At 37.1% G+C, this 17,794-nt stretch overlaps 1 protein-coding gene and 2 long non-coding RNA genes across 6 annotated transcripts in view; 2 read left to right on the top strand and 1 right to left on the bottom strand.

Moving 5' to 3' along the window:
- Positions 1–17,794, top strand: part of LOC309605589 — a 582,281-nt gene that overhangs the window by 226,075 nt on the left and 338,412 nt on the right. The window lies entirely within an intron of this gene.
- Positions 1–17,794, bottom strand: part of LOC309605570 — a 162,691-nt gene that overhangs the window by 42,254 nt on the left and 102,643 nt on the right. The window lies entirely within an intron of this gene.
- WDR64 (WD repeat domain 64) overlaps positions 1–17,794 on the top strand; it is a gene marked incomplete at its 3' end in the record, with an annotated part of 155,301 nt that overhangs the window by 76,643 nt on the left and 60,864 nt on the right. Inside the window, exons 11-15 of the mRNA XM_082341618.1 lie at positions 18–144; positions 3,074–3,222; positions 5,626–5,749; positions 8,188–8,363; positions 15,747–15,923. Coding sequence (XP_082197744.1) covers positions 18–144; positions 3,074–3,222; positions 5,626–5,749; positions 8,188–8,363; positions 15,747–15,923 — 753 coding nt within the window. The remainder of the gene's footprint in view (positions 1–17; positions 145–3,073; positions 3,223–5,625; positions 5,750–8,187; positions 8,364–15,746; positions 15,924–17,794) is intronic.

The following is a 17,794-nucleotide window of genomic DNA, read 5'->3' as shown; positions in this document are numbered from 1 at the left end:
GTTCTTTATCCCTCCAGGTTTTCAGGGTGTGGGATATACAGACTCTTTCACTATTACAAGTCTTCCATGATAGCCAGGGAGGACCAGGAGACATGCAGATTTACTCTATGGTATTTGATTCCAATCATGGCATGCTTGTTACAGGTAAGTGTGCACAATTAATGGCAAACAAAACTCATATGTTGATTTTTTACCTTTTTTTAACTAACACTTTATCACTGACTAGAAGAGAAACAAAACTAGATGGGAAATTTATAAACTGTGATTTCTCACAATCGGTAACTGAATTCAATCCTGTTCCTTCCTGTCTTTCTATAGCTTGGTGGATGAGGTCTTGAACCTAGGATTCAAGGTGGTGGGGTTAAGCAGAGAAGTGGGATGTAAGCTGCTGCTACACATAGAGCAAATCCAGCTCTGTCTTGACTGTCGGGAGCAGGAATATGATCCATCTTAGAGTGGCTGCACCAGCATGCTGAGTCAGTGCCCCTTTTCTTCAAGGAGGCAATTTGGCCCCACGCACTCTGGTACTGAGACAGTTACTTGGTGAAAAGTGTGTTGATCCTCCCACTTCTAGACAAAGAACAGTGGAGAGAGAGGATAGAGTCCTGAATGACAGAGCCCCCAGCACTGATGCCAACAGATTTGTTGTCCCCTTTTCCTGCTGTCCCTTAGAAAGGTGCTGACTAAAGAGACAAAAGACCCTGTTAGGCATTTGGGTTGAACACTATTCACATGTCTGCCCTCAGAAGAAGCTTTAGAAGAAATGAACAGTATTAACAATACTTATTCTTTCTGGAACATCAACCCAGAATGCATTTCCTAAGCATTTTTCCACTGACTACCTGCTCTGAGTTCCTGTGGGATTAATTAGGGCAGAGACATGATTGGTGATATCTCTACTGGTAGAGAATATAATTATTTTTTAACTTTTGGGTTCTTTTCTGGATTAGAAGTGAAACAGCACTTCGTGCTTGATAGATAATTTTCCACCTTGTAAAACAGAATTTAATTCTAGTTGTAAGCACCCCTCCTCTATACTACCTCCTCTAAAAATAACATAAAAATGACTACAAGCAAATTTTCTCTTAGTGCCCCAAACTGCATGTTTGATTGCTGGGCTCAGCATCTTCATCCCATTTATCATCAGAGTAACTAAAGACCCAAGTATCAAGGCAAAAACAAAAACACAAAAAACAATCAGAAAATCAAAGATGCATCCCAATATTATGTAATTCTGATAGTATTCTGCTTACAAAAATATAGCTTTGTGTGTTGCTTAATCACTAAAATTGCATACATTGACTGCAACCATCAACTTGACATCAGAATTACATGAAGCTTATCTCTCAGATTTTAATTTGTGCTTTCATTCAAATGAAGCAGTCATAGTAATCTTCTAAACCCCAATGACAGCAACACCACATTGTAGAATATGTTGTTGTAACTGTCACCATTGTTGTTGCTATTGTTACTCTATTAAGACAACTACCATTTGATTAGTTCTTCCACAAAATGTTTTCATGGACTTTATTTCACTTGATCTGCACAACCACCACTTGAGGTAGGAATTAATATTTATCTTATTTTATAAATGACAAAACTGAATATTAAATATTTCAACTGACTAGTAGAAGGACACTAGTTGAAACATAGAGCTGGGATTCAGTCCCAAAGCTTCTGACTCCTGGATCCACTTTCTTTCTCTGTACCGCATTGTTTCCATAGTAGTTGTGTATCTAGCCAAACGTGTAGAGCAGGGGTCCCCTACCCCTGGGCCACGGACTGGTACCAGTACCGGTCCATGGTCTGTTAGGAACCGGGCCACACAGCAGGAGGTGAGTGGTGGGCGAAGGAGCAAAACTTCATCTGTATTTACAGCTGCTCCCCATCGCTCACATTACCTCCTGAGCTCCACCTCCTGTCAGATCAGCCGCGACATTAGATTCTCATAGGAGTGCGAACCCTACTGTCAACTGTGCATGTGAGGGATCTAGGTTGTGCACTTCTTATGAGAATCTAATGCCTGATTATCTGAGATGGAGCTGAGGCAGTGATGCTAGCACTGGGGAGCGGCTGCAAATACAGATTATCATTAGCAGAGAGGTTTGACTGCACAGAGACCATAATAAATCAGTTGCTTGCAGACTCATATCAAAACCCTATCAGTGAGTGGCAAGTGAAAACCAGCTCAGGGCTCCCACTGATTCTGTATTACGGTGAGTGTTATAATTATTTCATTATATATTACAATGTAATAATAATAGAAATAAAGTGCACAATAAATGTAATGCACTTGAATCATCCCAAAACCATCCTCCCCTCCCCAGTCCATGGAAAAATTGTCTTCCACAAAACTGGTCCCTGGTGCCAAAAAGGTTGGGGACTGCTGATGTAGAGCATTACCACTTGTTCATAAGCATAATATCTAGCTTTGTTGTCAGTTTGGATAAAGTCAGTTACAGTCAGTGTAATGTCAAAGAACCTATGAAGGAGCGCCATGTGTTGTTTGATTACCTGGTTACCACAGCCCTCTCATATTTCCATCCATAGGTATTTGAATTGAGAACTACTACCAGAAGAGCCACCTCCATTCCTCTTTACACATGAGTAGACTTTATCTTAAAATTTAAACACTTTAAGAAAGTGTTTATTATCTCCTGCTGAAAATTTTGCTGCAGTTGAGATTTCTTTGGAGAGACGAGAGAAAACCAATACGAAGGGTCAGCCTTTGGTAGCTTAATCTCCACTTCACTAAGTAGACTATAAAAAATAGGAAAATAGTGGTCACCGAAAAAAAGGTATCAAGGAAGCCCAAATGCCCTACACTTGAATATTAATGAAGCCCAAAATGAATACTTTTCTCTGGCTGAATCATGTTTGTTTTATTTGTCAAGAATGTTTTTGAATAAATGAATGTATTTTCACCTCATTAGGTTTCCTAGGCATTAATAATCTCACTGATATTAATAATCTCACTGATCAGCTATTTGCAAATGCAACTGGTCGAATAAAATCCTTTGTGATTCAAATCTTCTAATATTGGGTATTTATGAGATTCTTATTTCTGTTCCAGGATCTAGTGTTATGGACATGTATCCTTTGACTAGGATGATACAAGATGCGAAGCAGGTTCCTCACACCCATGAACGAGAAATCAATGTCATGCTTTACAACAAATATTTTCACCAAGTACTTACCATCTGCTCTGAGTCCATAATTAAGGTGAGTACATATTGACTCTTCAGGAAGAAAAAGCCAAAGAAGATAGAATTTTCTCTTCTTATAGGTAAGTCTTTAAGTGACTAAATAAAGGTAATGGCACATATGATGGAACCCTACATTAGAGCTATTTTTAAGCTTTCATGAACACATGAAAAACAAGCATTTTAATCCAGCTCATACTGCTTGCTATTAAGCTTACACACTCAATTAAAAAATGAAGTTAGTCCTTACTATCAAAATAGGAATTTTAAGGGAAATATATCAAGGAGAAAAAACTAGTGTGTGTGTGTGTGTGTGTGTGTGTGTGTGTGTGTAAACTTTTTAAGCTGAGCTACGGGAAAGAGAATGTTAAGAAGGAAGGGGAAGAAACGTATAGATGTTTCCTATAACCCCAGTAGATGCAGGACATGGAACCTTATGGTGCCTTAAATCTATGATCTTGTTTAATCCTCGTACTAGTTCTCTGTGGACAGATAAAGAGTTCCATTTTAAAGATGTGGAAATTAGGACTCAGAGATCAAGGCAACTTGCCCAAGTTCATATAACTTGTAAGCATTGTGGCTGGGATATGAACCCAGGTTTGCCTGAGGTGAATACCCAAGTCCTTTCCTCTGCAATCCTCAGGCCATGTCATTAATGTGTTCCCTAGAGGCCAGAGTACTTGACCATCCTAACTGTATCTGTAATTATGACCACTGAAGTCATCTAGCAGTGATGGCTGGAGGTGTTCTCTTCCAGTGTTCATCCTTTTATTTCATGCATGCTCTCCAAAAGGAGACACAGGGAGCAGGAGAAAGCATTCCTCTGGAGACTCCTCAAATCCCCTCTCAATTTTGACCTTCTGTGCTTATCCGCTCGAGAGTTTCTCAGGCCAAAATCTCCTAAGTTCATTTAATTATCAGTTATTTTTGATAATGCCTACAGAACAAGTAGAGGGAAACTAAAACTAAAACCTGTCTGTTTTCATAAAATACTGACCTCTTAAGGAGAAAATGTCTTCCCTGCAAGGGGAGAAGGGGAAAGGAAGGCATCTAGGTGAGTTTTCATACCTGATTGGTTGGTGACGGATCATACTTCAGGCCAGGAAATGGGTGGCCTCTGAGACCCCTTCATGCAGTGGCCCTCATTCTTCATTCTCCCTTCAGGACCTCATCTATACCCAGGGGCGCACAAAGGTTAAGAGCATGGGCTTAAGGTCCAGACTGGCTTCTTTCAGATCTTGGCTCTGCCACAGCTCAGTTGGGGGCCCTTTGTTATCTGGTCTCCAGACTACTTATTACATCAGCTACTCCTTCTCCCACTCGCCCTCTTTCACTCCCGGTGCAACAACTGACTTTCAGTTCCCTGGAGCAACAGTGCACCTTCCCATCTCTGGCCCTGTGTTTACACTGCCCCTGTCCCCAAATATCTTGAGTTCAAACTGTGTTGCCAGTTCAATTTTATTGTTTACTGACAGTCTAATATACACCTGACAATGGCAGATCCATGAAAAGGGAAAGATTCAGACTGAAAGACTGCAAGTCTAAAGCTTCTACTGCATTTCCAAAGAGACAGTGATGAGCCTTGATGTGTTTCTAGATTTTCTGATTATACCCAGCCTAATTACACATACAGCCTTCTCTGAAGTCTCAGCCTCCCTCACCCTCCCTTCCCCTTTTCTCTCTGTTAAGAGCTGGGCACATGTCCCTAATCAGAACACTCCTTGGAAAGGTCAGTGAGCCCTTTCCTCATGATTCTCTCAGATTTCATGCTGTTAACCACAGATTCTGTCCTGTGACCCCTAGCTAATTTGGATGAGTGTCAATAAAGAGTAAAATAGTTAGCTAGTGGGAAGCAGCAGCATAGCACAGGGAGATCAGCTCGGTGCTTTGCGATGACCTAGAGACATGGGATAAGGAGGGTAAGAGGGAGGTTCAAGAGGGAGGGGATATGGGGATATATATATGCATACGGCTGATTTCACTTTGTTGTACAACAGAAACTAACACAGTATTGTGAAGCAATTATACTCCTATAAAGATCTATTAAAAAAAAGAATAAATTCAATTTGATTTCTTTGTCCACTGAACTCGTAACTGTTACATTTCTATCTTGCTGCTAAACTTGCTTTGTGCTTACAGTAGCAATTGACTACTTCCTGGACAGATAGGGGCTGCCTGGAATAGCTGCTGCTTGTTTCAGCCCACCTACATACATTACAGACACACTCCGGGGTAGCACAGTAACTATTAGACAGCACTACATCTTTTAGACCTTTCTTTGATCAAACCAACACTCATGGCAGAATGTTGGGAGAGGTGTTAGATGTGCATTGTACCAATTTTGAGGCTATTTTGAATATTGTAAAATTGATGAAAACTGAAGGGCTTAAGGATTATTTGATTGTTTTGTTCTTTCCTGTAGGTATGGGAACTCGAAACTGGCCTCCAAATGTACCAGATTTTAGACCCTCATGGCTTCAATGTTGAACTGACTTCTGCAGCTGTTGATGAAAGTGGATTTCTTTTTGCTACAGGAGCATATAATGGTCAGACTAATATCCAGAGTATAGCCTCCCTGCTTTAGTGTCCTGAGAATTTGTTCTAGGATCTCATTACAAGTTGCTTGGGTTAGAAAGGAAGCATGAATCAGGCTGGAATATGTAAACGTGCCAGTGAGAGTGCTGTGCCTGACTGAACAGTGATAGGCCCTTCTCTAACTGGCATTAATGTCCTGATACTGGACAGGACAATACGATAATAGGATAATACGATATTATCGTTCAAAATAATCAATACCTTACGTTACACTTATATAGTTGCTTTTCAGTTTGCAAAGTCTTTCATATATACCATCTCATTCTGTTTTGACTGAGACTTATCTGTGTTGCACTGACTCATTCTGTCCTTTTAATTTTGGGTACCATCAGCTAAGAGACAGACATTCTATTTAGTACTTCTGATAATATTTTTACTGACAATATGGGACCAGACAAAATATCCATCCAACTTTGCTATATCACATCTAGAATTCTATACTGGACTTGTTTATAAGTCTAAGCTGCTTAAGGGCATGTGTCATGTCACACTTGAGAGGATGTCATGCTCCAGTTGTGCTGTGTCATTTGCTGCTCTTGCTGTGGGGAACTGCATAGAACTTGCTAGAACCAGAGAACTATAGCCTGCCTCTCTTTTCACCTTACCTTGTTCTGAACTCCCATGAAAGAACTGCTTTATCTAGACAATATGACCATCTGCATCACTACTCAGAATATATTTCTTCTAGGTATATATTTACTAAATAAATTCTTGCTTGTAAGCCAATGGATGGACTGACTATCTTGATGTGAAAGTCTGAGTTTTTAAATTGTAAGCAGATAACAGTACACATGAAATAAAATCATGAATGCTGAGTTGATGGGGTGTGAATAAATGCAACTGCTCTTCATGTAGGAGAGTTCTTAAGAAAGCAGTCTTAACCGCTCTATAAGCACATCCTGCCTACATATGAAAATTAGAAATTCTGAGCAATGCACATGACCATTGCCCAGCATAAGCATTAAGAAATTCGTATAAATGACTGAGATACTATTATTTTCATGCAAGCAAGTCATATTTCACTTTGTTAGTGCTAGTGACAGTTTGTCCTCCTCAGAAGTACATGTTAATTGTCAAAGACTCTGGGTCTAGGACACCCCGAGGAAAAGGATTCTCTAGATCCCAAAGCAACTCTACCCACAAGCCAGCAGTCCCCTCTCATTTTCACCCACCCATCACCTGGTAAGAGCTGAGCAGTATCCTCCCTGCTTTCTGCCCCACTAAATCTTATTGTCAAAGTCCTAAGTCAGCAGGAAATCTGGGCCATGAGACTGTGGTCCACATACCCAGGAATAAGTGAGAGCATGATCACTTCTTTTACTTGTTTATAAGACTTCCTACAAGACCATAAATTCCTTGAGGGCAGGAACTATGCTCACTTTTCATCTCCTGCTCCTACCACCGTGCTGTGTATATAGGGAGAATTTAATTAAAGTTTAAAGATGTTTTTAGTGAAAAAAAAATAATGGGGTTGTGAGTATTGCTGATGGAGGGAACCTAGCATAAAGGAAGGAAAACACAGTGAGAACATTCTGGATGTCCAGCAGGATTAGAACTGGAAGATAAGAAGCAGGAGGAGGGGGTTGAGGTTAGGGTTAAGGAAGGGGAGGAAAGGTACTGTGAAGGGCAGTACACTAGATTTTAACCCTGAGGTCACTATAAAAACCCATGTTAGAAGATAATTACCAGTGTACACTGAGTAATGACGTAGAAATAGGCATTCAACAAGTATGCTATCATCTCACCTGGTCTCTTCATCAGGGTCTCCTAAATGAATGAAGTTAACTATAAAGAAAGTATGATTTCAAATGTAAGAAGAAACATGACACCCTTTCTGCATTTCCTTCTTATCTAACAAAAAAACAACTCAAAGCTTGATTGTTTCCTACCTGCTGGCATTCTTTTAAACCTTTTGTTACCAGTAGGAGATAGTCCTAAAATATGTTAGCACCTTAGGAAATGACGCTATTGGAATGATTTTTTACTATTAATAATCATTGTGACATGATATTAGATAGATAGATAGAGTGATGATAGATACTGAAGAGTACTTAGTAAACTGGAAAGCATTGGGAGAATAAAGGCAGAAAAGACCCACTTAAGACAGAAAGCTCAGACAGGAGAGTCAGAATTTCAAAGAAAACAGTCACAAATTTCAAGACATTGCCTGGTCCCGTTTATTTTTTATCAGCCTGTGACAAATTCAGGCATACAGAAATATATTTGGTACACAGCAATGCTAGAGAGACTCATATATCAGTCTCAGTAGGAAATAAACCTAGGATAAACTGTTGCAGAAAGCTTTCAATTAGATCAATTTTCTCTGAGATAAAAGTCATTCTTTCTATACATTATTTTTGCCTATATAGTCTTTTCTCTGTGTGTTCAGGAACAGTTAAAATCTGGGACTTTGGCAGTGGGCAAGAGATGAAAGTGTTACCAGAAGGGAAAGACTGGAAGGAGGAAGAGCACTGGCTGCAACGCCTGATTTTCCTGAAAGCTCAGGAAAAACACCAGTACTTGATCCTCGCTTTGGAGCGCAGTGGGAAGATCAAAATGATCCAGGTTTGCAATCCCATTTTTATATACTCTATATGCTCTTCTTGGGAAAATTAACTGAGTGTGGATAATCCCCATTTAAATCCTCTCTTGCCAGCCATCTGAGGATAGTATTTCTCCACCAACCTTCCTAGGATGTTCCTAATTTACATTACCCAGGTCCAAGCAAAGAACAAAAAAGAATAGCTGCTCAGCCATAGCGTCCTGCCCATCCAGTGTTTGCTGAAGGGATTAGCTGGGATACTCTGGAATGGATATCAAAAAGATTAAATTTACATACAGCTGCCACCTCTGACATGGTTTATACCCTCATTTGGGGATAATTCACTGGCAGAGCTGCTTCCCAGCAGACTCTGTGAAAGGGAGCAATGATTCCTCTCTGAACATTATAACCCATAATGCATTCAGGGATGCTCAAGTCACTTTTTCAGTTTGTCACCAAAATTGCTTTGTTTACTTTATAGTTAATAATGCAGTCTCCTCAGGGCTGTTTTACAGGGATTGAGGTAGACTAATTTTTTTTTTTCCTGTGAGTCTATTACCACCTAAGAACACTAATGCCCTCTTCATTCTTAAATGAAAACTAGATCATTTATGGACTTCCGTGGCGGTCCAGTGGTTAAGACTCTGCACTCCCAATGCAGGGGGCAGGGGTTCGATCCCTGGTCGGGGAACTAAGATCCTGCAACCTGCACGGCATGGCCAAAAAAATTTTTATAAAACATAAAATAAAAAAGAAAACTAGATTATTTATCCTGGCTATTAAGTAGATATTTCCCTGACTAGAACTCTGGGATTCATTGCCCTTATTATTCCCCTTCTGAAAGCTAAGATCAGAAAAAAAGTCTTGAATTAAGGGAGCATTGATTATGATGACTGATGGCCTGACTGTTGGAAAAAAGGAGTGAAAAACTTTCCTGATTCAACTCATCTTTCTTTGCTGTTTGAGCAATCCAAAATGGCACTGTGCTAGAAAGGAAGCTCTAAAGTGGAAAGAAATAGTTGTAAATTTCCTTTAAAAGATTTACTTTGTAATTCTACCATGGTCGGAATGTTGAGTTCTTACTGATGAACTCAATTACCTCAATAAATAAAATGAAATACTGAGAAATGAAGTTAAAACTTGAATAACATATAGACCAAAGGAAAAATTTAATGACCTTTTAGATAATTGAGACAAAAACAGTTATGGCATCAACACAATTCTATTTAATTATGTATTAAATCATTTGCAGGAAAGTGAAAACAAGTTGATAGCCAAGTCAATACATCACTAAACGAGAATTTGGTATGATTATTTTTTGCTGAATTGACAAAATAAAGCAATAGTTTAAATATCTTCTAAACATAGACACATTCCTTCAGAAACCAGAAATTGCAGGTAGCATTATTCCTGAAAACTGGGGCATGTAGTTACCACTTGTGGGTTTTCAGCCTGTGAAGAAAAAAACCTAAAAAGTGACACAAAGCAAGGGGGTCATTAGGAAAATGTAACTTTGGCCCCAAATAAAGTTTTGGCTAGAGAGGCATTAGTCTTTCTTATAGCTTACCATTTGTTCAACGGATGGCCTTAGACTGGAATTCTTATTCTTTATTTCCCATTTTCTTATCACCTGGTCCTGACACACACATGCACACCCTTGGCCCCAGCTCATGCAGTGTCATTCGTGTTGGCAACTTTGCTTTTATCACAGCTTGGTCTACCAACCTACTTTCTCTTTAGAGAGATGAAATAAAACCAAACTCATCTCCACCCACTTAGCCCTCAGAACCTTTAATTGCTGAAATGATTAAAAATTAAATAAAGAAGTAATAAATAAAACAAACTCACTCCCTAAAAAAAATGGCACTGTAGAAAGGAACTTCTTAGTAATATAGTCTAAAATGCGACAGTGTATTGATTTCCCTGTTTTAAATTAGTGCAATTGACCATCAAGATACCCTTCCTAACAGACAATGTCTGTTGTTATAAACACTCCTTTTTAAAAACTGCAAAAAGTAGCATGGTGCTGTTCTCACATCAAAATTGCTTTTAGTCCTATTGTAGCATTTTTCACTTTATTTTGATTTTCCATGTCTCCAGAATTCCATAGATTGAACTTGATGAGGACTGAAAACTCCTCAGTGTGTGATTTTGGGACCCAAAACCCCTTGATAGTGTGATTTTGGGACCCAAAATCACACTATCAAGATGAGGGTGAACCAGAAAGAAAAAAGCCAGCCTCCTAGGGGCAATGCAGGAAAGACTGCGCTCACACTGAGCCAAGCAGGGAACAAGCGAGAAGAGTAGGAAAACAAAACAAGATGAGACAAACCCTGTCCCTGAGAAACTGACCACAGGTAGGATCTCATATGCATTTTCAACCTAGATTGCCACCTAGATTTGCAATACTTAGGTGGTCAAGGAAATCTTAACTATGAACTTGGTTTACGGTGATCCAATACTGGTAGTTCCACCAGGCACCTGGCAGAAACAAGCACAAATTCATTCTGGAGGAAGACAACTTCATCTCAGACCATAGCTAACATAATTAAGCTCACAAGGAAACAGGACAACCAAGTTTGGGCACAGAGAGTGACAGAACAACAACAACAAAATTCATATACAGCGGAAATGGCATAGCAGATATTTGTGGCAAGAATATACTTTTCAATAAATCATTTTGGAGCAACTAGACATCCACAGGGAGAGAAAAAAAGAACTCTAACTTTCATGATCTCATCTAAGACTATTTCTTGTGGATTAATGACTTCAAGACATTAATTGAAAAACAAAACAATATAGTTTTTAGCAGATAATTAAGGGGATTGTCTTTATGAACTCAGGATAAAGAAATATCTTAAATGATATTTAAAAATCACTAGTTATTAAGGAAAAGATTAATTTATTTGAATTAATTAATAACATTTCTCCATCAATAGTCACCATAATGAGAGCAAAAAGACAAGAGTAGAATTATAGAAAATATTTGCAACTTGATTAGTATCCGAAGTTCTTAGATAATAAGTAAGATAAACAGTTCAATAGAAAAATGAAAAAAGATAGGCACTTCATAAAGCAGAAAACACAAAAGCCCGATAAACATATGAAAAGCCACTAAACTATATTAGTAAATTCAAGTTAGAATTAGAATAGATATAATACCCCCAATAGACTGATTTTAAAAAGTAAGTCTGATAATACTGAGTTTTAGCAAGACTGTGGAACAATGTGATTACTCAGTCACTGCTAATGTTGGTGTAAATCAGCACCAACTCTTGGGAAATATTTTGGCATTCTTGAGTTACAGGACCTTTTATTCAGTCTATATGTAACTTCACCATCTTGAAGTGACAGTGTTACCAATGAGCAGTCCAAAGCTGCTCTGAGTCTTCTTCCTTTGTAAGCAACTTATTCTTTCTCTCTGCAAATTTGTAAGATGTTATCTTTGTCTTGACGTTTAAAGTCTATGCCTATGTGTATATCTTTTCTCATCAATTCCACAGGAGACTTTCAATCTGAAGTCCTAGGTATTTATTCCAGCTCAGGGGATTGTTTTGTATTATTATTTGTGTATTAGGTGTCTCTTTGGCATCTGTTTCTTTTTCTAATTCAGGAACCCATACTATTTGCATATTAGGTCTTCTGAATCTGTCCTCCAAATCTCTTATATTTTCCTCTGTGTTTTTGCTTCATTTTAGTTTTGCTAACTGCTTTGAAATATTTTCTCTACTGCTAGGCTATTAGTTCAAGTCTCCGACAGGTGCTGATTCTCCTTCAGCTCATCAACCAAATTCTTAAATTTGAAGATCACGTTGTGTTGGTTTTTGTTTCTGTTTTGAACTCCCTTAAGTACTGTTCAGTTTTGCTCAAGTTATCATACTTCCCAGCAGTTCTAGTTAGTCTGGGATCTGTTCTGCATGTTTTGTCTGTTCTTCTCTCTAGATTCTAGGCCTACTGAACTACATTTCTTTTTCTGCTCACTGGGGTTTGGTTACTAGAAAATTGCAAGATGTGATAATCCCAAAGGGTGGGATGTACAGCCATGGTGTTCTTGAGGGCTGGGGTTTAGCAGTCCCCACAACAGTCCCCTGTTGAGGCACTGGCAGTAAGCTTTTCTGCTGCCCATTCTCTTCTCACTCTCCCAATTTCTAAAGTACAGGAGGCTTAGTCCACCTGTTCAGCTACTCCTCTACTTCCTTGGAAGAAAGGGAAACTAGGCATAAGCCATGCCACACATTGCCCCCTCCACACACACCTCTGGGGATTTAAGCATATTTGCAGATGAACCACCATGTTTAAATCCCATCCTAGGAGTCTCCCCCTGAATAAAGGTTCCCAGGCTTTTATTCAGCCCAGGGGGGAACAGGCCCATAATAACTTTCTTTCCCCAAACTCTAAACCCCATTTCTCTGCTTGTCCCCAGAAACTGTTGAGGACAGGAAGGTTGTTCTTCCTGATGTTGAAGCTGGGAGTAGAGTGGAGAAAAGATGAACCAAAACTCTATCTTCCAAGACTCTCAGCTGCATTAAACAAACAAACAAACAAAACAAAAAATTCTTCAGGGATCTTATTCAGGAAACATTGTTAATGCATTATGAACTAAAGTGGAGTCCCCATAAGTTTTATGTACTTCTTTTTAATGTCTTCAAACCAGTTTTTAATGGTTTAAAATGTCATGTCTCTCTTGTACTTATATTCTTAGTTTTCTTTTCTCAAGTCTCATAAAAATGCTTGTGCAGTTGCCTGATCTCTTTCCAAATCACGACTGTACTAGTTTTTCTGGGCAAGGTCCTTTAGTCATGTAATGGGGGGGCAGATTTTAAATTGACTGACCCACTGATAAAACTTCATAGACCACAGAGAAGAAAACAGTATAGTTTTTTATATCTCAGTTTTAAGAGGATAAAATTGTATTCTGAGTACATAAAAATTTTGGTAAATTTGGAATAAATTTGCCCCCAAACTCTTTTTGACAAAACCATAGCTTGATTAGAAATTACTGTTCTAACATTATGAACAAAGCACTATGGGAGTTCAGAGATTTTTATTAACCCCCCCAAACAGTTCAAATTCTAAAACCCCACTTATTTCTTTTTATTTGCTCTTCCTTCCTATCCACATTACTTTGTGTGTCTACTCATATAGCCCTATTTGTGAGTCCCTTAAAGCAAAAGACCTTTCTTTGTGAAGCAATTAGCATAATACATGCCCTTAGCATTATGTGAACTGCTGTTTTTCTGGAGCACCAATTCCTAAAGGCCTATCTGCCAATACCTATCTGAGATAAAAAGTTTCACCAATTAGAGATGAAATGAAGAAAATGAGAATAATTTTTCATAAACCTAATTTTACTTTAAAAATTGTAAGATTTTATCTTTTTTACTTTTTTGTATTAAAATAGCTTTTCTTTTCATAAAATGATGATAATAGAGTTTTCTCTCTCCTTTTCCCTCATGTCCTTTCCTAGTAAAATTAAATGTTAGTAACTCTAAATCAATCTTTTAAAATATTTTTAAAATTTAGTGCCCTATGAATTCAGAAAGCCTGATAGCCACCTTCCTAAGTGGTTCAGTTGAAACCAGCTAAATTTATTAAAACCACTGTAGTCAATTCATCCCATCAAGGGGGCCCATGACCCTAACTAAGCTATTGCTCAGTATATCAATATCAGATCACTATTTGGATATTGCTGAGATTCCTTCTACTCCCACAATGGTGCAAATGCTAACCAAAGAATCAACTAGTATGTGGGAGTACCACTGGCTCATACTTTTGAATTAACATAGATATGAGATAACAGAGCTATTAGATCTAAACCTAGAATCATAAAGTTTTTTTAAAAATGGAAGAACTTTTATCCATTAATTAAGGAAAATAAGGCCCCATAAGGATATACACTTTGCCCAAGGTCTCACTAGAACTAAGACTAGAAACACATTGTCATCATGCCTAGACTCATATTCTCCCCACTTTACCACAGCTGCTTTTCAACCAAGGAAGATCCCTGCTCTGCTCACAAAATAACCAATCTTCAAAAATTGGCCTTTATTCCCATATAAAAGTTGAAAATTCTAAACCTAAGAGCATCTCATGAATAACAACCAATTAGAAAACAGAATAAATAAATACAACAGCAAACAAAAATCTAAGGTACCTAAAATAAATCTAACAATAACATACAAGATTTTTGTGTGTGGGGGGGAATCTTGAAGGACATAGAAACACCCTGAATAAATGGAGATATACCATATTCATGGATGGGGTATCACAAAGATATCTTTACTACAGTAAAATTAAAAACAAACATTTGCCTTAAAAAACAAAGTAGAAGGACAAGTCACAGACTGAGAAAAGACCACTGCACCCCAGGTAACTGAGAAAAGATTAGGAACCAGAATACCGAAAGAAGATCCACAAATCCAAAAGAAAAAGAAACAGCCCAACAGAAAAATGGACAAAGGACAGATAAGAAAGCTGGATGGCTCACAAATACATGAAAAAAAAAAGTTCAACTTATTAAATTAGAAAAATGTGATTAATGTAATTAATAAATTTTAAAATTAATTTTTAAATGTCCTATTTTAAACCCATCAGACAGTCAAAAATAATTATTTAAAAATCAAGTAAAACGAAGTTTTGGCAAGAATGTGAAGAAAGGAGAGCTTTTATTTACTCCTGGTGAAAGTGGAAATGGACGTTACCTTGAAGAGCCACTTGGCAATACCTAATGAAGTTGATGGTGTGCATATCTTACAACTTGGTAATTCTACACCAGGCACATGCTCAAGAAAATATGGCACCTGTCCATAAAAAAAAGCAGTGAAAAATTGGCAACAACCTGAACACTCATCAGTAGGAGAATGGATAAGTAAATTGTAGTATATTCATACAATACTATAAAGCAGTTAAAAATAAATGAACTAGAGCTCCATGTAATAACTTGTATAAATCTCAAAAATATAATATTAAGTGAAACAAGCAAGTTGAAGCAGAATCCATACAGTTTGATAACATTTATAAAAAGTTAGAAGCCTGGAAGCAATATCATGTAACATATATATTGGGTTGGCCAGAAAGATGTTAAGATGCTACAGAAAAACCCGAATGAACTTTTTGGCCAAACCAATATATATGACTAAAACCTGAATATGGGGGGGGGTGTGTGTGTGTGTATGTATATATATACATAAACTTTCATGACTAAAACCATATTCAGGTTACTCGTTACCTCTGGAGAGTAAAGAAGAAAGAGGAATTATATCAGGGAGGGATAGATGGTGCTTAAGATATGATAAAGCTGAGTGGTGGGTATATCAGTTTGCTCTATTTTTCTCTGTATCTTTAAAACAGCTCAAAATAAAACAGTTAATTGAATTTTTCATGTACTCACTGGATTTCTCTTAAAGGGTAAGGAAGATGATATTTACCTTGCGGTGATATGGGAGCTGCCTGATGTTGTGCCTGTCCTACAAAATGGGAATCGTATTGTGCATCTAAGGATGTCTGCTAAAGATAGGAGTATGGCTATTCCTTTCCCAGATGTGGAGTTGCTAGTGGAGAAAAACTTTTCTCAACATGTTGATGTAAGTTTTTTTCTTGATTTGTTTTCCTTTTTATTATGAAAATTTACAAACATATATAAAAGTAGAGAAAATAATACAATGAACTTTTATGTATTATCACCCAGCTTCAAAAATTATCTGTGCATGGTCGAACTTATTTCTCGTTATTCCTGCCACTTTCCCACGACCACTGTCAATGGATGGATTATTCTGAAGCAAATCCCAGACATTGTGTAATTTCATCCCTAAATATTTCAGTATGTATCTCTAAATGGTAATGACTCAAAACCAAAACAAAACAATGGTACCATTATTTTCTAAAATAATTTACAAGAAGTCTTTAATATAATCACATCACATTTTTCAGTTTTCCCAGATTTTATCATACATATGTATTTCTTACAGTTTGTTTCAGCCAGAATGTAATCAAGGCGCATTTGTTGCATTTGGTTGATAAGTCTCTCCAGTCTCTTTTAATCTATAATTATCTTTCCATATCTCTTTTTTTTCCCTTGCAAATTATTTCTTGAAGATATTGGACAATTGGTGCCTGGTTTCTCATTTTCCAGATTTTGCTGATTGCACCTTTGTGGTGAATTTTAAAAGTTCTTCTTTACTTCCTTTAACCTGGTAGTTATATCTGGTGCATGCAGCTTTGATTAAAAAAAAAAATAAGACTCTATAGTACATGGAGGTAACTACAGTACATGATGTCATATACTTCCATCAAAATTCACATTATACTGTTCTCTTTTTTTGGAGCAGCCATTGATGACCACTACCTAGGTTTATTATTTCATTCAGATTTGCCATCTTAATATTCTGATTCATTTATTAGCTGGAATGTGTCTTTAAAGAAAAACTGTTATCATCGGTTTGCAGGGCAGAAATAGAGACACAGATGTAGAGAACAAACGTATGGACACTAAAGGGGAAAAGTGTGGGTGGATGAATTGGGAGATTGGGATTGACATATATACACTAATATGTGTAAAATGGATAATTAATAAGAACCTGCTGTATAAAAAAATAAATAAAATAAAATTCAAAAATTCAAAAAAGAAAAAAGAAAAACTATTATCAACTATTTGGTTACACTGAGGTACAGTTCAGATAGGAAATCAAAGTAACTGATCGATTCTTTCCTTACATTTATCAGTTTTCAAAATAAGAAATTTGGTTCCTCAGCATCCTCCAAAAAAGTGGTCAATGGATTTTATTTGTTTAGTATCATTATAAAATCATAAATTTAAATATTCTTGATTTGTTTTAGTCTATTGCATTATTAATTAATTCTCAAATCATCCCATCTCAAGCTAGTTGGACACTTTTCAGGCTTCTGAGTTCTTTTGACATGACTCTAGTAGTCCTGGATAGCTTCCAGGTGTGACAAGTTTCCAGGCTTATTTTGTTAATTTCTTGTTCCAGATCTAAAATCCACCATTTTACCAAGAAATCCTAGTTCTTTTAGTGAGACTAATCATTAAAATAGTATTAAGAAACTACAAACTGAGTTTTAGAGATGCTTATTGTCACTAGATTGATCCTTGTTTTTAGAACTTTTCAATGGACAGAGCTAGGAAAAAAATTTAAGAGAAAATACATCTTTAGCTTGTACTGATATTCCCATTCATATTTAAAATAACATGGCATTACTGATTTTATTTTTGTTATCCTTTTCTCTCACAGAAAATCTCTGTTTCTAATGACATTAACATAATTACTTACTTGCTTTATCCTATTATTTATATAATGTATCTTATATAATACATAGGGTTTTATGTCATAGTATATTGTATTATAGTACATTATATTATAGTATGTTAGATTATAGTTTTGGAAAAAAATAAAATAACTAGAAATATGATAGCTGAAACAATTATCTTATTTTC

This window comes from Balaenoptera borealis (genome assembly GCF_965194805.1).
Source record: "Balaenoptera borealis genome assembly, chromosome: 1".
NCBI lineage: Eukaryota > Metazoa > Chordata > Mammalia > Artiodactyla > Balaenopteridae > Balaenoptera > Balaenoptera borealis.
Note: the sequence above shows the minus strand (reverse complement) of the source record. Positions and strands in the feature narration are given on the sequence as shown.